General features: G+C 38.3%; 1 protein-coding gene across 4 annotated transcripts in view; it reads right to left on the reverse strand.

Moving 5' to 3' along the window:
• USH2A (usherin) overlaps positions 1 to 22,114 on the reverse strand; it is a 906,431-nt gene that overhangs the window by 677,340 nt on the left and 206,977 nt on the right. For all 4 annotated transcript variants that reach the window (XM_049868234.1, XM_049868232.1, XM_049868231.1 and 1 more), the window contains one exon: positions 18,335 to 18,498. In XM_049868234.1, the coding sequence (XP_049724191.1) occupies positions 18,335 to 18,498 (164 nt within the window). The remainder of the gene's footprint in view (positions 1 to 18,334; positions 18,499 to 22,114) is intronic.

The raw sequence follows: 22,114 nt of genomic DNA on the forward strand, positions 1-22,114 counted from the left end.
GTTGTACTGTGGGGGCTTGTGTGCTGCTGTGATTCTGGAAGCTACGCCACAGGTATTCAAATACCAGCAGGGACACTCATGGCAGACAGGTTTCAGCTGTGCTTCCAGACTAAGACAGAGTAGAAAGAAAGAAAGTGATCAAACATGCAATTAGGATGCTCTGATAATTACCAGTGATTAGAATGCAAAAGTTGGACACAAAGAATAAGGACAGGTAGTTGGAAAATATGGCCTTGGTGACAGAAACGATGCTGCAGATCATATGAGAGAATTTTGCAAGTCCAACAACCTCTCCATTGCAAATACCATTTTTCATCAACATAAATGGCAACTATAAACATGGGCCTCACCAGATGGAATACACAGGAATTAAATCGACTACATCTGTGGAAAGAGACAATGGAAAAACTCAATATCATCAGGTAGAACAAGGCCAGGGGCCGACTACAGATCAGACCATCAATTACTTTTATGCAAGTTCAAGTTGAAACTGAAGAAAATTGGGATAAATCCATGAGACCCAAAGTACAACCTTGAGTTTATCCCACCTGAATTTAGAGGCCACCTCATGAATAGATTTGATGCACTGAACACTAACGACCAAAGACCAGAAGAGTTGTGGAATGACATCAAGGACATCATACATGAAGAAAGCAAGAGGTCATTAAAAAGACAGAAGAGAAAGAAAAGACCTAACTGGATGCCAGAAAAGACTCTGAAACTTGCTCTTGAACGTCAAGTAGCTAAAGCAAAAGGAAAAAATGATGAAGTAAAAGAGCAGAACAAAAAATGTCAAAGAGCTGCTTGAGAAGAGAAAGTAAAGTATTATGATGTCATGTGCAGAGACCTGGAGATAGAATATCAAAAGGGAAGATCACACTCAGCATTTCTCCAGCTGAAAGAACTAAAGAAAAATTCAAGCCTCGAGTTGCAATTTGAAGGAATCTATGGAAAAATACTAAACAATGCAGGAAGCATCAAAAGAAGATGGAAGGAATACAGAGCCAATATACTAAAAAGAATTGGTGGACATTCAATCATTTCAGGAGGTAACATATGATCAGGAACCGACGGTATTGAAAGAAGTCCAAGCTGCACTGAAGTCATTGACGAAAAACAAGGCTCCAGGAATTGATGGAATATCAACTGAGATGTTTCATTGAATGGATGCAGCACTGGAAGTACTCACTCATTCATGCCAAGAAATTTGGAAGACAGCTACCTGGCCAACTGACTGGAAGAGATCCATATTTATGCCTATTCCCAAGAAAGGTGATACAACCAAATGCAGAAATTATTAAACAATATCATTAAAATCACATGCAAGTAAAGTTTTGCTATAGATCATTCCAAAGTGGCTGCACCAGTATATCGACAGGGACTTGCCAGAAATTCCAGCAGGATTTAGAAAAGGACATGGAACCAGGGATATCATTGCTGATGTCAGATGGATCCTGGCTGAAAGGAGAGAATATCAGAAAGATGTTTATCTGTGTTCTATTGACTATGCAAAGGCATCCAACTGTGTCGATCGTAACAAATTATGGATAGCATTGCAGAGAATGGGAATTCCAGAACATTCAATTTTGCTCCTGAGGAATCTGTACATGGATCAAGAGGCAGTTGTTCGAACAGAACAAGGGAATATTGCATGGTTTAAAGTCAGGAAAAGTGCGTTTCAGGGTTGTATCCTTTCACCATACCTATTCAGTCTGTATGCTGGGCAAATAATCCAAAAAGCGGGACTATATGAAGCATGGAGCATCAGGATTGGAGGAAGACTCAGTAACAACCTGTGATATGCAGATGACACAACCTTGCTGACTAAAACTGAAAAGGACTCGAAGGGCTTACCGATGAAGATCAAAGATCACAGCCTTCAGTATGGATTATGCCTCAACATAAAGAAAACAAAAATCTTCACAACTGGACCAATGAACAGCATCATGATAAATGGAGAAGAGACTGAGGTTGTCAAAGATTCATTTTACTGGGACCCACAATCAACACCCATGGAAGCAGCAGTCAAGAAATCAAAAGATGCATTGCATTGAGCAAATCAGCTGCAAGAGATCTCTTTAAAGTGTTAAAAAGCAAAGATGTCACCTTGAGGACTAAGGTGTGCCTGATCCAAGCCATGGTGTTTTCAATCACCTCATATGCATGCAAAAGCTGGACAATGGATAAGGAAGGCCGAACAAGAATTGATGCTTTTGAACTGTGGTGTTGGCGAAGAATATTGAATATACCATGGACTGCCAAAAGAACAAACAAATCTGTCTTAGAAGAAGTACAACCCGAATGCTCCCTAGAAGGAAGGATTGCAAAACTATGTTATCAGGAGGAGAAGGACATCATGCTTGGTAAAGTAGAGGGTCAGAGAAAAAGAGGAAGACCCTCAACAAGATAGACTGACATAGTGGCTTCAACAATGGGCTCAAGCATAGCAACAATTGTGAGGATGGCACAGTAGCAGACAGTGTGTCATTTTGCTGTGCATAGGGTCACTATGAGTCGGAACTGACTGGATGGCACCTAACAACAACAGTAACAACGACAAAAACAAAGAAGCACAAAGAGCCCAAGCAGGAAAATCACAAAAAGATCCATACCGAAACACATCATTACAAAGCAGATGAAAAGACAAAGAGAAAATCTTGAAAACAGTAAGAGAAAAACAACATATATGTATGGAGGAATAAAAATAAAATTAAAGGCTGACTTCACATTAAAAACAAAGCCGGCCAGAATGCAAACAAGAATTGTATATCCAGAAAAACTACAATCAGAAATTAAGATGTTCTCAGGTAATTAAAAAAAAAAAAACCTGACAGAATTTATTGCTAGTAGACCAGCCCTACAAGGAATACTAAATGAAATCCTTTAGGCTGAAAGAAAATGATGCCAAGAGTAAATGCAATCCATGGGAAGGAAATAGAAGCACCTGATAAGGTAAACATGTGGTTAAATACTAAAGACTGTTGGTGTGATTTCTTATTCTGTTTTCTTGTCTCAAATTATTTAAAAAATATAATGTTGTATCAAGAAGTAATTATAAATATAAGAGAATTATATTGAGTTTAGAATACACACACACACACAAAATAATAACACACAGACAAGGGAGAAGAAGGAGCTATACTAAAGTATAGCTTTCATACATTACTGGAATTAAATAAGCGTAAACATGAAGTAGAAAGGACAAGCAGAGACACATATTCAACTCTTAGAGTAACCACTAATAAAATAAAATGCATAAAAAGTCAACAGAGTATGGTCAACTCATTTCAGGAGGGTGCCAAGACCATCCATCAGGGAATGAATTGTATTTTCAACAAATGGTGTTAAAACAAGTGGATAGACTCATGTGCAAGAATGAAATTGGACCCTCACCTCACACCATGTATAAAAATTAATTCAAAATGAAATCACAGGAGAACTTTGAGGAAGAGGGTCACATGAGCAGGTCTAAGGTCCTGGTCCTCTCCACACAAACACCAAGAAAAGCAACTAGAAATCTGTACTCACCCCTGTAAGAACCCTGAAAAAGTAGGCAAAAATGGCAACAAGGAGCCACAAACTGAAATCAAGTAGGACAAAATTTATACTTGATATTAGCCAAAAAAACAAAGAAATGATATAAAGATAAACAAGGGCAAAATTTAAATTGTAGAAAATCCAATGTATCCACTTTCCCTACTTCTTCCCCTCTAGTGCTCACTCTTCTAAACTGGCAGAAAGAACAAAACTTTGGTATGCCTGAATCTGAGCTCTCAAAAAGTAAGAGAGACAGCAGTGAGCAAAGACTGAAAGCTGGGTCCCTATAAGACTTTCTTGCATAAATTAGCACTTTTAAAGCACCATGTCTGTGGGGAGTTGAAAAAGCTAACACATTGTAATAGTCAAATAGCCTGGATTCAACAAAAAATCACAAAACACAAAAAGAAACTGAAAATGATTGATGATTCAAAAGAACAGGAAAAAGGGAGAGAAATTAACACTATAGAAGTCCTGATAATGAACAATTGAGAACTCAAACCAATAACATTAAATAAATTCAAAGAACCAAAGAAAAACACAGACAAAGGGCTAAAGGAAATCCAAAAAATGATGCATAAACAAAATAAGAATATAAATAAAAAGATAAATAAATAAAATATAAAGCCAATGAATAAATAGAAACCAAACAGAAATACTAGAACTAAAAAATGCAAAGACTAAACGAAAAACACATTGGAAGGGATCAACAGCAGATTTGAGCTGTCAGATGAAAGAATCAGTGAACTATAAAAAAAAAAGTAATTGAAATCATGAATTTTGATGAGCAACAAGAAAGGAGGATTAAGAAAGCTGAGTATAGCCTAAAGGAAATATGGGTAACCATCAATGAAATCACATACGCATAACAGGAATCCCTGAAAGAGAAATAGTCAGAAAGAATATTCAAAAAATAATGGCAGAAAGCTTTCCAAATGTGACAAAGGACAGATTCAAGAAGACCAACAAAATCCAAATTGGATAAATCCAAAAAGATCTACATTGAGACATATATAATACAGCTCTCAAAAACTAAAGATAAAGAGAGAACCCTGAAAGCAGTAAGGGAGAGGTGAATTGTTACATAAAAAGGATTCCAAATAAGGTTAAATGCCAGGTTATCCTCAGAAAGCGTGGAGGCTAGAAGGCAGTGGAAAGACATACTTAAAGTGCTGAAAGAAAAGAACTGTCGAGAATTCTCTACCCAACAAAACTGTCCTTCAAGAATGAGGGCAAAATTAAAACATTTCCAGATAAACAAAAGCTAGGGTGGCTGTTACCACTAGATATGTCTTACAGAAATGGTAAAGGGAGTCCTTTAGACGGAAAAGAAAGGACACTACATAAAAACTTTAAAATACATACAGGAAAAAGAAAAGTTCTCCATTATAGGTAATTTCATGAGCAAATATAAAGGCCAGATTTCAAGTATTTAATTCTAGTTATGTCCATCATGTTTTAAAGTGGCAAATGCATAAAAAATAAGTATAAATTATGTTACGGTACTCATGATGTATAAAGATATAATAGGTGACAACAATAACATAAATGGGGGAAAGGGACCATATAGGAATATAATTTTGTATGTTATTGTTTATTTTTTATTGTGCTTTAGGTAGAAGTTTACAGCTCATGTTAGTTTCTCATACATTTATACACACATTATTATGTGACCCTAATAGCTATCCCTATAATGTGACAACACATTCCTCCTTTCCACCCTGGATTTCCCATGTCCATTCAACCAGTGCCCCACTTTTTGCCTTCTCATCCCACCTCTGGACAGGAGCTGCCCAGTTAGACCTAACTTTAAGAGTTAAACTATAAAGTTCTTAGAAGCAAGCATATACTTAAATATGCATGACCTTGGATTTGTCAGTGGATTGGTAGACATGACACCAAAAGCATGAATAACAATAGAAAAAATAGATAATTTGGACTTTACCAGCATTAAAAACATTTATGCTTTAAAGGTCACTGTCAAAAAAGTAAAGAAACAGCCCACTGAATGGGATAAAATATTTGCAGAAAATATTTGTCATATATTTAATAAGGTACTTGTATCTAGAATATATAAAGAACTCTTACAACTCAACCTTTTTTAGAGAGCAGGAAAATGATATAAGTCAGGTACTCAGATCTACACAAAGAAGGAAGACTATCAGCAAAGGAATAAATGAAGGTAAAATAAACCTTTATCTTTCTTATTCTTAATTGATCTAATAGATAACAGTTTGTTCAAAATAACAACAATGCATTGCGTTATCATAGCATACAAAATCCATTACTGTCAAGTCAATTCTGACTCATAGCAACCCTACAGGACAGAGTAGAACTGCCTCAGTGGGGTTTCCAAGGGGCACCTGGTAGATTTGAACTACCGACCTTCTGGTTAGCAGCCGTAGCACTTAACCACTACGCCACCAGGGTTTCCACATCATAGCATATAGATAAGTGAAATGAAGGTCAGCACAGCTATAAAGGATGGGAGGAAGGAATGGGAATATGCTGTTATATGGTACCTGTACTACCTGTGAAGCAGGATAGTTTTACTTGAAGGTGGACTTACATTAGTTGTAAATGTATATTGCAAGCCCTAAGGCTACCACCAAAACAAATTTAAAAAGAAATACAATTAATGGGCTAAGAGAGGAGAGTGGGTGGGCCCACGTAAAGCGCAAGCAAAATCTGAAAACCTAGAAACAGAGGGTCAGATTGAAAAAACAAAAAGATGAAGAAATACAGAGCAAGTGCAACAGATAGAAAATAGTTGCTGACATGGCAGAGATTCATCAAATTATATCAGTAATCACTTTAAATGTGAATGGTCTATATACAACACTTAAAAGACAGAGATTGGGGGGGCGGAGCCAAGATGGCAGACTAGGCAGACGCTACCTCGGATCCCTCTTACGACAAAGACACGGAAAAACAAGTGAATCGATCACATACATAACAATCTACGAACCCTGAACAACAAACACAGATTTAGAGACGGAGAACGAACTAATACGGGGAAGCAGCGATTGTTTCCAGAGCCTGGAGCCCGCGTACCAGTCAGGTACAGCACAAGCACAGAGAGCTGCTCCACCCCCCTGAACTAACCCTGGGAGGGAGACCAGCCGGTTCCGCAGGCGGCGTGGGACGCAGCCGGTAGGAGAAGTCCCCGGGAGGCAGTGACTGGTCTTGGAGCAGGAAGAGCAGCGTCCCAGCCGGGGAACCGTCTCACCGGGATTTGGACAGGACGCAGGTACAGCATAAACACGGAGAGCTGCTCCACCCCCCTGAACTAACCCCGGGAAGGGGCCCAGCAGGGTGGCGCGGGCGGCGTGGGACGCAGACGATAGGAGAAGTCCCCGGGAGGCAGCGACTGGTATTGGAGCGGGGAGAACTGCGTCCCAGCCGGGACACTCGGTCATGGCACAAGCAGGGGGAGCTGCTCTACCCATCTGAACTAACCCCGGGAGGGGGCCCACCTGGTTCGCGGGGGCGGCACGGCCACGTGGCTGGAGGGACGAGAAGCCCCCGGGAGGCAGCGACTGATTTTGGAGTCGAGAGTGCACCGTCCCAGTAGGGGAGCCTTGACGCTGGGCATGGGGCTGGAAGCGGAGGATCTGACCGTGACTTCAGCGGGCCAGACCCCCCGGGGGCAATCTCCACACAGCCAGCACACATAGGCGATGCGCCCCACGGGAATCTCAGATATAATAGTCATTCCAAGCAAGACAAGCAACTCTGGCTATATTCTGAGGTACTACTCTCCTATCTCTCTGTTCCCTCCCCCACCCTCCCCAGGCGGCTTCATTAACATCCGAATAGCCTGAGCCAGAGTGAGAACTCTGTTAGGGGTCTGACTGCATTTTTTTTTTAGCGGATTTTCTGGAAAAACTAGTTTCCCAGTGATGGCTCGGAGACAACAATCCATATCAAACCACTTAAAGAAGCAGACCATGACAGCTTCTCCAACCCCCCAAACAAAAGAATCAAAATCTTTCCCAAATGAAGATACAATCCTGGAATTATCAGATACAGAATATAAAAAACTAATTTACAGAATGCTTAAAGATATCACAAATGAAATTAGGATAACTGCAGAAAAAGCCAAGGAACACACCGATAAAACTGTTGAAGAACTCAAAAAGATTATTCAAGAACATAGTGGAAAAATTAATAAGTTGCAAGAATCCATAGAGAGACAACATTTAGAAATCCAAAAGATTAACAATAAAATTACAGAATTAGACAACGCAATAGGAAGTCAGAGGAGCAGACTCGAGGAATTAGAATGCAGACTGGGACATCTGGAGGACCAGGGAATCAACACCAACATAGCTGAAAAAAAATCAGATAAAAGAATTAAAAAAAATGAAGAAACCCTAAGAATTATGTGGGACTCTATCAAGAAGGATAACCTGCGGATGATTGGAGTCCCAGAACAGGGAGGGGGGACAGAAAACACAGAGAAAATAGTTGAAGATCTCCTGACAGAAAACTTCCCTGACATCATGAAAGACGAAAGGATATCTATCCAAGATGCTCATCGAACCCCATTTAAGATTGATCCAAAAAGAAAAACACCAAGACACATTATCATCAAACTCACCAAAACCAAAGATAAACAGAAAATTTTAAAAGCAGCCAGGGAGAAAAGAAAGGTTTCCTTCAAGGGAGAATCAATAAGAATATGTTCTGACTACTCAGCAGAAACCATGCAGGCAAGAAGGGAATGGGACGACATATACAGAGCACTGAAGGAGAAAAACTGCCAGCCAAGGATCATATATCCAGCAAAACTCTCTCTGAAATATGAAGGCGAAATTAAGATATTTACAGACAAACACAAGTTTAGAGAATTTGCAAAAACCAAACCAAAGCTACAAGAAATACTAAAGGATATTGTTTGGTCAGAGAACCAATGATATCAGATACCAGCACAACACAAGGTCACAAAACAGAACGTCCTGATATCAACTCAAATAGGGAAATCACAAAAACAAACAAATTAAGATTAATTAAAAAAAAAAAATACACATAACAGGGAATCATGGAAGTCAATAGGTAAAAGATCACAATAATCAAAAAGAGGGACTAAATACAGGAGGCATTGAACTGCCAGATGGAGAGTGATACAAGGCAATATAGAACAATACAAGTTAGGTTTTTACTTAGAAAAATAGGGGTAAATAATAAGGTAACCACAAAAAGGTATAACAACTCTATAACTGAAGATAAAAGCCAAGAAAAACGTTAACGACTCAACTAACATAAAGTCAAACACTATGAAAATGAGGATCTCACAATTTACTAAGAAAAACGCCTCAGCACAAAAAAGTATGTGGAAAAATGAAATTGTCAACAACACACATAAAAAGGCATCAAAATGACAGCACTAAAAACTTATTTATCTATAATTACCCTGAATGTAAATGGACTAAATGCACCAATAAAGAGACACAGAGTCACAGACTGGATAAAGAAACAAGATCCATCAATATGCTGCCTACAAGAGACACACCTTAGACTTAGAGACACAAACAAACTAAAACTCAAAGGATGGAAAAAAGTATATCAAGCAAACAATAAGCAAAAAAGAAGAGGAGTAGCAATATTAATTTCTGACAAAATAGACTTTAGACTTAAATCCACCACAAAGGATAAAGAAGGACACTATATAATGATAAAAGGGACAATTGAGCAGGAAGACATAACCATATTAAATATTTATGCACCCAATGACAGGGCTGCAAGATATATAAATCAAATTTTAACAGAATTGAAAAGTGAGATAGATACCTCCACAATTATAGTAGGAGACTTCAACACACCACTTTCGGAGAAGGACAGGACATCCAGTAAGAAACTCAATAGAGACACGGAAGATCTAATTACAACAATCAACCAACTTGACCTCATTGACTTATACAGAACTCTCCACCCAACTGCTGCAAAATATACTTTTTTTTCTAGCGCACATGGAACATTCTCTAGAATAGACCACATATTAGGTCATAAAACAAACCTTTGCAGAGTCCAAAATATCGAAATATTACAAAGCACCTTCTCAGACCACAAGGCGATAAAACTAGAGATCAATAACAGAAAAACTAGGGAAAAGAAATCAAATACTTGGAAAATGAACAATACCCTCCTGAAAAAAGACTGGGTTATAGAAGACATCAAGGAGGGAATAAGGAAATTCATAGAAAGCAACGAGAATGAAAATACTTCCTATCAAAACCTCTGGGACACAGCAAAAGCAGTGCTCAGAGGCCAATTTGTATCGATAAATGCACACATACAAAAAGAAGAAAGAGCCAAAAGCAGAGAACTGTCCCTACAACTTGAACAAATAGAAACTGAGCAACAAAAGAATCCATCAGGCACCAGAAGAAAACAAATAATAAAAATTAGAGCTGAACTAAATGAATTAGAGAACAGAAAAACAATTGAAAGAATTAACAAAGCCAAAAGCTGGTTCTTGGAAAAAATTAACAAAATTGATAAACCATTGGCTAGACTGACTAAAGAAATACAGGAAAGGAAACAAATAACCCGAATAAGAAATGAGAAGGACCACATCACAACAGAACCAAATGAAATTAAAAGAATCATTTCAGATTATTATGAAAAATTGTACTCTAACAAATTTGAAAAACTAGAAGAAATGGATGAATTCCTGGAAAAACACTACCTACCTAAACTAACACATTCAGAAGTAGAACGACTAAATAGACCCATAACAAAAAAAGATTGAAACGGTAATCAAAAAACTCCCAACAAAAAAAAGCCCTGGCCCCGACGGCTTCACTGCAGAGTTCTACCAAACTTTCAGAGAAGAGTTAACACCACTACTACTGAAGGTATTCCAAAGCATAGAAAATGACGGAATACTACCCAACTCATTCTATGAAGCCACCATCTCCCTGATACCAAAACCTGGTAAAGACATTACAAAAAAAGAAAATTATAGACCTATATCCCTCATGAACATTGATGCAAAAATCCTCAACAAAATTCTAGCCAATAGAATCCAACAACACATCAAAAAAATAATTCACCCTGATCAAGTGGGATTTATACCAGGTATGCAAGGCTGGTTTAATATCAGAAAAACCATTAATGTAATCCATCACATAAATAAGACAAAAACCACATGATCTTATCAATTGATGCAGAAAAGGCATTTGACAAAGTCCAACACCCATTTATGATAAAAACTCTTACCAAAATAGGAATTGAAGGAAAATTCCTCAACATAATAAAGGGCATCTATGCAAAGCCAACAGCCAATATCACTCTAAATGGAGAGAACCTGAAAGCATTTCCCTTGAGAAAGGGAACCAGACAAGGATGCCCTTTATCACCGCTCTTATTCAACATCGTGCTAGAAGTCCTAGCCAGGGCAATTAGGCTAGAAAAAGAAATAAAAGGTATCCGGATTGGCAAGGAAGAAGTAAAGTTATCACTATTTGCAGATGACATGATTATATACACAGAAAACCCTAAGGAATCCTCCAGAAAACTACTGAAACTAATAGAAGAGTTTGGCAGAGTCTCAGGTTATAAAATAAACATACAAAAATCACTTGGATTCCTCTACATCAACAAAAAGAACACCGAAGAGGAAATAACCAAATCAATACCATTCACAGTAGCCCCCAAGAAGATAAGATACTTAGGAATAAATCTTACCAAGGATGTAAAAGACCTATACAAAGAAAACTACAAAGCTCTAATACAAGAAATTAAAAAGGACATACTTAAGTGGAAAAACATACCTTGCTCATGGATAGGAAGACTTAACATAGTAAAAATGTCTATTCTACCAAAAGCCATCTATACATTTAACGCACTTCCGATCCAAATTCCAATGTCATATTTTAAGGGGATAGAGAAACAAATCACCAATTTCATATGGAAGGGAAAGAAGCCCCGGATAAGCAAAGCACTACTGAAAAAGAAGAAGAAAGTGGGAGGCCTCACTTTACCTGACTTCAGAACCTATTACACAGCCACAGTAGTCAAAACAACCTGGTACTGGTACAACAACAGGCACATAGACCAATGGAACAGAATTGAGAACCCAGACATAGATCCATCCACGTATGAGCAGCTGATATTTGACAAAGGACCAGTGTCAAATAATTGGGGAAAAGAAAGCCTTTTTAACAAATGGTGCTGGCATAACTGGATATCCATTTGCGAAAAAATGAAACAGGACCCATACCTCACACCATGCACAAAAACTAACTCCAAGTGGATCAAAGACCTAAACATAAAGACTAAAACGATAAAGATCGTGGAAGGAAAAATAGGGACAACCCTAGGAGCCCTAATACAAGGCATAAACAGAATACAAAACATTACCAAAAATGATGAAGAGAAACCCGATAACTGGGAGCTCCTAAAAATCAAACACCTATGCTCATCTAAAGACTTCTCCAAAAGAGTAAAAAGACCACCTACAGATTGGGAAAGAATTTTCAGCTATGACATCTCCGACCAGCGCCTGATCTCTAAAATCTACATGATTCTGTCAAAACTCAACCACAAAAAGACAAACAACCCAATCAAGAAGTGGGCAAAGGATATGAACACACATTTCACTAAAGAAGATATTCAGGCAGCCAACAGATACATGAGAAAATGCTCTCGATCATTAGCCATTAGAGAAATGCAAATTAAAACTACGATGAGATTCCATCTCACTCCAGCAAGGCTGGCATTAATCCAAAAAACACAAAATAATAAATGTTGGAGAGGCTGCGGAGAGATTGGAACTCTCAAACACTGCTGGTGGGATTGTAAAATGGTACAACCACTTTGGAAATCTATCTGGCGTTATCTTAAACAGTTAGAAATAGAACTACCATACAACCCTGAAATCCCACTCCTGGGAATATACCCTAGAGATACAAGAGCCTTCATACAAACAGATATATGCACACCCATGTTTATTGCAGCTCTGTTTACAATAGCAAAAAGTTGGAAGCAACCAAGGTGTCCATCAATGGATGAATGGGTAAATAAATTGTGGTATATTCACACAATGGAATACTACGCTTTGATAAAGAACAGTGACGAATCTCTGAAACATTTCATAACATGGAGGAACCTGGAAGGCATTATGCTGAGCGAAATTAGTCGGAGGCAAAAGGACAAATATTGTATAAGACCACTATTATAAGATCTTGAGAAATAGTAAACCTGAGAAGAACACATACTTTTCTGGTTACGAGGGGGGGAGGGAGGGAGGGTGGGAGAGGGTTCTTTTATTGATTAATTAGTAGATAAGAACTGCTTTAGGTGAAGGGAAAGACAACACTCAATACATGGAAGGTCAGCTCAATTGGACTGGACCAAAAGCAAAGAAGTTTCCGGGATAAAATGAATGCTTCAAAGGTCAGCGGAGCAAGGGCGGGGGTCTGGGGAACATGGTTTGCGGGGACTTCTAAGTCAATTGGCAAAATAATTCTATTATGAAATCATTCTGCATCTCACTTTGAAATGTGGCGTCTGGGGTCTTAAATGCTAACAAGCGGCCATCTAAGATGCATCAATTGGTCTCAACCCACCTGGAGCAAAGGAAAATGAAGAACACCAAGGCCACACGACAACTAAGAGCCCAAGAGACAGAAAGGGCCACATGAACCAGAGACCTACATCATCCTGAGACCAGAAGAACTAGTTGGTGCCCGGCCACAATCGATGACTGCCCTGACAGGGAGCACAGCAGAGGACCCCTGAGGGAGCAGGAGATCAGTGGGATACAGACCCCAAATTCTCACAAAAAGACCAACTTAATGGTCTGACTGAGACTAGAGGAATCCCGGCGGCCATGCTCCCCAGACCTTCTGTTGGCACAGGACAGGAACCATCCCCGAAGACAACTCATCAGACATGAAAGGGACTGGTCAGCGGGTGGGAGAGTGACGCTGATGAAGAGTGAGCTAATTATATCAGGTGGACACTTGAGATTGTGTTGGCAACTCTTGTCTGGAGAGGGGATGGGAGGATAGAGAGAGAGGGAAGCCGGCAAAATTGTCAAGAAAGGAGAGACTGAAAGGGCTGACTCAAGAGGGGGAGAGCAAGTGGGAGTAGGGAGTGAGATGTATGTAAACTTATATGTGACAGACTGATTGGATTTGTAAACGTTCACTTGAAGCTTAATAAAAGTTACTAAAAAAAAAAAGACAGAGATTGCCACTACACGCCCACTAGATGGCTATAAGGAAACACAGCCAATGCCAAGTGTTGCTGAAGATACAGAGAAACCGGATCTCTCAGATATTGCTGGTCAGAATGTAAAATGGTATAGCCGTGTTGGAAAATAGTTTGGTACATCAAGGAGACATAAAAACATTTCTCCACCCAAAGATTTGTGCCCATATGTTCATGGAAGAATTATTCATAACAGCCAAACACCAGACACAAGCTACAGAGCCCTGGTGGCATAACGATTAAGCCCTTGGCTACTAATTGAAAAGGGTGGTGGTTTGAACCATCCTTCATCTTCTCTGTGGGAGAAAGACCTGGCGATCTGCTCCTGTAAAGGTTAAAAAAAAAAAAAAGGTTACAGCCTAGAAAACCCTATGCGGTAATTCTATTTTGTCACATGGGGTTCCTATGAGTTGAAATTGACTGGACTGTACCAAACAAGAAGAAATTATCTATATGTCTATCAACCAATCAATAAAGGAACAAATTGCAATACATCAAGAAAATGGAATACTACCCAGCAATTAAAAGGAACAAACTACTGAGACACGCTAAATGAAAGAAACCAGACACAAAGTGCTAATTATTGTATGATCTTATTTATATGAAATTTCTAGATAAGGTAAAATTGCAGCACCAAAAAAACAACTGGTTGTTTGGGGTTAGAAGCGGGGTGGGAATTGACTAAAAATGGGCACAAGGAGACCTTTTTTTGAAGGATAGAAGTATTCCATAACTGGATTATATGATGTTCACACAACTAGAAGTTTACTAAAATTCATCAAACTGTATACTTAAAATGGATGCACTTATGTAAAGTCTATCTCAATAAAGCGGTTTTTTAAAAAGAGCTGTAAGAGGCTCTGATAACAGAGATAACGGAAAATATGAACGATGAAAAGATGGATAAATAACCAAAGATAAACAAAAGTGAGAATAGTGCCAAGAACACTTAAACACACATGAGCTACGGCTGCTTAAAAGCAGATTTTACACGCGCATATATCTGTGTCTATATATGAATCTCTGTATGTGTGTGCATTTTTTTTTTTCAAGTTTTTACCTGAAATTTACGGCAAACTGGCATGTCATTCAGTAGAAGAGCATAAAGACACCAGAGCTATTTAATTTCTATTTTGTTTTGTCTCTCCTATCAAGGAAAAAGCTGCCATTTTTGAAAATGTGAAACAAATATTGATAGGAAAGAAATAAATCACATGAATTAGTGAGCCTATTATAAGAAACTGTCTAACTACTTCATTTGAATTCAAGTTTCCTGGACTCTGGCAATTATATCCTAGAATTCCCAACCCACTCCTGCCCTTACTGCCCCCTCCCAAAAAAAATCACAGATGATATTGCTAAACTATAGTCAATGGCCTCTGTGGAAGGAGAAATAATAATAATGGTTATAATTCCATGGTTCCAAAATTGTGTGGAGGGGCCCCATGAGATATTTTAAATTTTCAAGGAAAATATAGATCCCTGACTTCTGCTGGAAAAAAAAGTAAAATACTCGCCGAGGTAGTTCACAGTTTCAGCAATAGATAGCAGAACTTTCCTTCCAATGGCATATCTTTGTGAAGCTGGGTTCTCAACTGTTACCAGGATAAAAAGCAAGTACAATGTGAAAACCAAGGTGGATAAGGAAATAAAGCCAGCTCATTTCAGGGGCAGCCCAAAGGTTAACACTTACTGCTCCCCTCATTCACTCTCTTATATTATCAGTAGGTCCATCACTCATGCAGACTATGGGTTGAGTGCCTTTGAAGTCAGAAATTCTGTTTAATTTTTTTGTAATGAACTACTTCTGCTAATGCTGAACTTTTAGCTTTTCACATTAAAAAAAAAAAGCCTAATTGCCATCAAGTTGATTCCAACTCACAGCGACCCAACAGGACAGAACAGAACTGCCCCATAGAGTTTCCAAGGAACACCGGGTGGATTTGAACTGCCAACCTTTTGGTTAGCAGCCATAGCTCTTAACCACTACGCCACCAGGGTTTCCAAAACTTTTCACATGATGTGTTATAAATGGTTGCTAAACACAAACCTAAAACAGCAGCAGCAACAACTACAAAAATCAGCTGAAACAATGTGTTCAATACTAAGCATCACCATTTTTAAGGGATAAAAAATGAAAAAGAACATTTCCAGGAAAGATTAGTTAGAAATGCAGAAGTTTTTGAAATTACGACAAATCAGAAGCATTTGGAAAGACCACAAATGATTATCCCAGAGAAGGAAAGACAAATATAATAGTAAACATCGCCTACTACTAAGAAATATAGGTGAAGTTCCAAGTGACCAGACTATTCAGCTTTGCCTGGGGCATAATTCCTAGACTGTGTCTCATGTGCAAAAATTAGAGCAGATGCCAATATTTCCACACAAAATTAGTGGTAGAACCAACCAGGAGTAGCTAAAATTTGGTATGTGGTATATAATGCTGCCACAATTCTATTGTAAATCATTTTCTCCAACTCACATTCAAAAGGAATATGCTAGATTTTACGTTGCACACTGATCAATCAATTATATAGCTAATCAATGAATGACAAACATTAATTACACACCTAACCAAATATAAATTTGTGTTTAGGTTGTGTTTATACTCAAAGGCAATTATCATATTCCTTTTCCCAAGAGAAGCATACATCTTAGACTTTTCATTCAGAGATGGCATATACTGAAATCCAGAATGAAACACAATACTGAAGAAAGACTACACTGGTACAAAATCTGAAGACATCACGTTAACCACTAACTACACCCTGCCTTCCATTACTCAAAATCTAGTACAATTGCTGTGGAGACAATATTCTGTTTCTTAGTTCTCTCTCTCCCCTAAATGTACAAAGCACAGTTCCAGGCATGCTGCTTTTGATGACCTGTCTTGACTTGTGGTATTTCCTAGCGTTGTGACTCATGACAGTCTCAGGGCACCCCAAGGAGAATGTGCATTGTACAATATGCTGTAGAGGGCTCCTTACCACATGTTCCCCAGCAGGCATTTCTTAGGAATTCTAAAAAAGGTAAGGATATACTATCTTAATGTAAATATAACAATTCTTCAATATGTAATGAAATGGTAGGACTGCAGGTGATCTCTTTTTTTTTTTAATTGTGCTTTAAGTGAAAGTTTATGGTTCACATTAGTTTCTCATACAAAAATTTATACACACATTGTTATGTGACCCTAGTTGCCATCCCTATAATGTGAGAGCACACTCCTCCTTTCCATCCCAGATTTCTCACGTCCATTCAACCAGCTCCTGTCCCCTTCTGCCTTCTCATCTCGTCTCCAGACAGGAGCTGCTCATTTAGTCTCATGTATCTACTTGTAAGAAGCACACTCTTCATGAGTATCATTTTATGTCTTATAGTCCAATCTAATCTTTGTCTGAAGAGTCGGCTTCAGGAATGGTTGTAGTTTTGGGCTAACAAAGAGTCTGGGGGCCACGTCTTCTGGGGTCCCTCCAATCTCAGTCAGACCATTAAGTTTGCTCTTTTTACTGGAATTTGAGTTCTACACCCCACTTTTCTCCTGCTCCATCAGGGACACTCTGTTGTGTTCCCTCTCAGGGCAGTCATTAGTGGTAGCTGGGCACCATCTAGTTCTTCTGGTCTCAGGCTGATGGAGTCTCTGGTTTATGTGGCCCTTTCTGTCCCTTGGGCTAATATTTTCTTTGTGTCTTTGGGGTTCTTTGTTCTCCTTCGCTCCAGGGGGGTTGGGACCAATTGATACATCTTAGATGGCTGCTTACTAGCTTTTAAGACCCCAGGTACAACTCACCAAAATGGGACGCAGCACATTTTCTTAATAAATTTTGTTATGTCAATTGACCTAGATGTCCCCTGAAACCATGGTCCCCACACCCCTGCAGATGATCTTGAGTGGACCATTCGAAGCACTGGAGAATGGTTTTGAGATGAGACAGTGAAAAGAAACTAATACATAATTTTTTGCTTCAAGAAACTAAAAATATCAATGTGAAACATGTTTAAACAACCAATACGACTTAAGGTAGAAGGAAATGAATATCAAATATTGGAACAAGTAATATTCTGAGATAAATAAAGGTAATAATACTAGCTATAAAAACAATAAACAACAAATAGTAGCAGAGTGCCCACATGATTTGGGGGATGGTAAGGATACACAAACTCACAATAAATAAGAATAAATCTTTCATTTGTCACAGAAAATTGACTGAAAATATCCTTGTGTGGTAGAGTTACCAACCATCTCAGTTGGCCAGAGATTTTTCTTTTTTTTTTTTTTGCACTCTAAATCCCATGTCCTAGGGAAGCCAGGAGTTTGGTCACTCTATTGGTGATTTCATTCCAAGAAACCTTTGTAAATTTCCCACTATTAAAATAATCATGTTTTCAATGATTTAATCAAGGAAATAACACAAATTTCATTTAGTATAATTTTTTTTTTTGTAATTTCTCACCTAAATTTCCTGCATTGTGCCTAAGCCTTTCTGATGTGTTCTAGGTGGAGAAAGAAAACAAGATAGTCTTTTCTGTACGATGCTCCTCATCTGCCAACACTGGGCCAGAGTTCACTTACTTTTGCTGCAACCCAATAGATTGTTGACATCCAAATGGCTTGCACTGGGAACACACGTGTCACACTTTGAGCCAGTGACAAATCGTTTACAGAAACAGTGGCCCGTGACCGAGTGACAGGTTTCATTCAATGCTCCTGAGAGATGACAATTGCAAGGCTGACATCTGAAAACAAGACAAATACGCCATCAAAGGGAAGACCATTTTGATTAACAATTCATAGTATAAGTTATACCTGTCAATAGCATCGAGGAGTAAGATGGCCCCTGTTTTACCCAATATATTGAGAAGGGTGCTCAAGCTGAACAAATAAACACAAAATAAAATAAAGCAAAACAGGAAAAACTCTGCTCGGGGTAAAACCCGTATGATGTCTTCTGTTTGTAAGCTAAGTAATGGTGAAAAGTAATCATATTTACTATTTTGAATACCTGTTATTCCATTAAAAATATTGTAAATTTTGTTTTCTCGAAAAAGCAGTCCTCCTATCAACTAAAAATTTAGATTAAATACCCATAAAATGACCTTTTGAAGAAACTATCCCGTTGTGAAATCGAAAACTGGGGATGGTAACCATTGTTTTCACTAAGAAATCTTGAAATTCTGTATTTTCATTTTGTAAAGACTAAATTGCAGTGGGGTTTTTTTAAGTTGCACTAAGAAGATAATATAAAGTTTGAAGAAGACACGTTCAAAAGCTATCAATGCCTTAATGTAGATTGTATTTTCATTTTCTATTTCATGCACTAACCCCATTTATTCAGAATGGTTGGGGAAGACAGTATTATTCTGATTTATGAAGAATGTTAATGATACAAATATAATGAGATAACTTCATTCTGACTTAGATTTATTGGACCCAAAGTTGCCTATAAAAATCACCGTCCGGGCATTTTGCCGTGATAGAAACTGAAGCCTGTTTCCTCAGAGTGAATTAGTCACACACTTGGCCTACGCCAGTGGCCTCGATTAGGACGAGCAGTTCTGGCACAGTAATGCATTAGAGAAGCAAAAGCAGCACCTGTGAGAAGACCACTCACCTTTAAATGGGTGCGTGGCACATTTTAAGCAGCATTAAGTGGACTCACCTAGATTTTCTCATAAAGATGCTGGATGGAGAGAGTTACTTTACCCCACTGCCACTTCTACTGTGCGATCTCTTGGGTAATCATTCAACACCCTTAAAAAGGCCGATAAAAGCTAAGGCTGCCAAATCAGCTGCAAATTTGTTTTATGGACTAATATCCCCTTGGGAATAAATAAAGTACAGTTTCTCTTGAAAACCACTGTGCTGTAGTTTGCCCTTTTTATGGTCACGATAAAAGGATGTTTTCCCCCACAGACAACTATATTCAATCTTCCATCTATAGACATTGCATCAGAACTCCACTTCAAATAGACATTTTGTTTGGGCTACTTAATGCATAAGGCCTGAAGAATATTATACGTTGAAATTAAAATGGAATTATAGAAGCAACAAAATATTTGATTTACTCTTAATTTCATTATATCCTATTACTTAGAGCATATTGTTTATAGGTGTTTAATGTAATATTGGTGAACATAAATACTAAGAGACAAGCATCTTTCAATGCATATATATGTATATATTTCTAACTGCACCACTCATGAATAAGTGTCTGTCAAGCATTTCAGTTTTTATTACTGTTCACTCATGAGATAATCACATTTATTTTATATACAGTACATTTACAGTAAAAGTTTCCAGTGTATAACAAAATTCTTTTCTTGATGTAGTTCTAGGACCCTACAGGACAGAGTAAACTGCCCCATAGAGGTTCCAAGGAGCAGCTGGCGAATTCGAACTGCTGACCTTTTGGTTAGCAGCCAAGCTCTTAACCACTGTGTCACCAGGGCTCCAACAGTTTCCAGTGTATAACGCAATTCCTTTCTTGATGTAGTTCTATTTTCTTCCAGCCAGCTGCTACACACAAAACTCTAAGTCAGCTCTGTCAATATCCATAGGATCTTAAATTCTGAATCCAAATGGAATATGTAAGTAATTTCTTAGGGTAAGTATACCATGTTCTTAGTAATTAAATGTGACTATTTCTGATTTGAGGAAACCCATCGAAACGCCGTCCTATAGGGTCACTACAAGTCAAAATCAACTCAACGGCAATGGCTTCCTGAGTTTATGTTCTTTATTCTAGGCTTTGTTATATCCAACTTATCTGACTTGTTATAATTGCTTGACCTTAGTAAGAGAGAATTTTGCCTAAATGAAGTTCATAGGAGGAGACTTTTCAGAATAATGTAGTTTGTTTCTAGCCCAAAGGACACTGGGGATAATTTTGCAATTAAAGTTTAAGTCAAATTATTCCTGTAAATTTCTCAGCCACTCAAATATAATTTAAAACACTTCCTAGACTCTTTAGCAAATAAGCTACAAGTTTGATATCATTTTCTAAGTGATCGCTCCTCAAGAGCACCTCCTAAATGAAATACATTTTGCATTTATTAAAACAAAATTATACATAATAAAGGGAAAGGCATTTCAAGCATAGAAAGAGAAATACCAGACTAAGATGAATTGTGATATTGATTGTGCCAGGATAAGTGGTTTTTGTAATATTAATATAAAGAAACCTTTATTACACTGACTCTCCAGGTACAGACATAGCGTCTTCTACAATCTGTTTAAAATCTTCATTTTTCATCCTTATGGGAAAAGCTCACTTGCTAAATGGATTTCATAAAGAGTAATCTGTCAAGATGTATATAGATAAACAATTTGTGATGTTTATTGACCAGTTCATTATGGTAAACAAAAGAGAGGCAGAGCATTGCTAATCTCCACCAGTGCTCTGGCCTTCGAGCTCTGCTGGGCCCCTTATGTAATTCAGTGTTTACTGGATACAATCGGAAAGAAGTTAATTGGCCTCTGTCTTTTAAATCGCAAATCTCATATATTTTTCTTCCCAGGGAGTTTATTCCAGTTGTACAAACAGTAAGAGAAAGAGTTACCTTATTTACTATTATTGTAGAAACACCACTGTTAGGGAAGGAAATATGTTTCGGTAACGTTATTTCATTGTCAGAAACCTCAGCATCTGAAAGAGTGATGCTGTAGGAGGTTCAGGGATACGTTCCACGATGTAGATCACATTATTGGCATTGCTCTTTGGACCCCTCTTCTGTCTGGGGCCTCAAATCATGGGTATCATCAAATTGACTTAACTACTGATTAAAATAAATAACATTAATTAAGGACCAAGTATGTGCCAAGACTGGAATAAGCATCAAGGAAATAAGAGGAATATTACTGAGATGTTCCTGTCCTCAAGTAGCTCATCCTCTAGTGAGAAAGAAAAACATAAAAACCAATCATTATAACACAGTATGAGAGGAGCACTTATGAAGATGCAGCAGAGTCTACGGGGGCAGAGAAAAGGGCAAAGACATAGTCTTGTGGCAGGAGAGGCGATGGAAAAAGGAGCATTGAAAAAGAATTCTTGGAGGAGATGCTTGAGCTGAATATTGAAAGATGAGTAGGAAGAAGGCAGGCCAGTCAAGGAGGAGACAGAACAAACAACACGACAGTGTAAGAAACCATAAGGAGTTCTGAATTTCTGGATGCAAATTTCAGAATGGGGAGTGGTGCTAAGTCAAGCTGGAGAGGTAAGTGAAGGTAAGACATTTTAAGACCTGATGTGCATTGTCAAGAGCTTGAACTTTACATGGTACGCACAGTGAAGAGGCACATACAGAGTTTCGCACCGGCAAATAGCTCTGGCTTAGTATTTATATGGATGGAGAT

The sequence above is a fragment of the Elephas maximus genome, chromosome 24, assembly GCF_024166365.1.
Source record: "Elephas maximus indicus isolate mEleMax1 chromosome 24, mEleMax1 primary haplotype, whole genome shotgun sequence".
Classification (NCBI taxonomy): Eukaryota; Metazoa; Chordata; class Mammalia; order Proboscidea; family Elephantidae; genus Elephas; species Elephas maximus.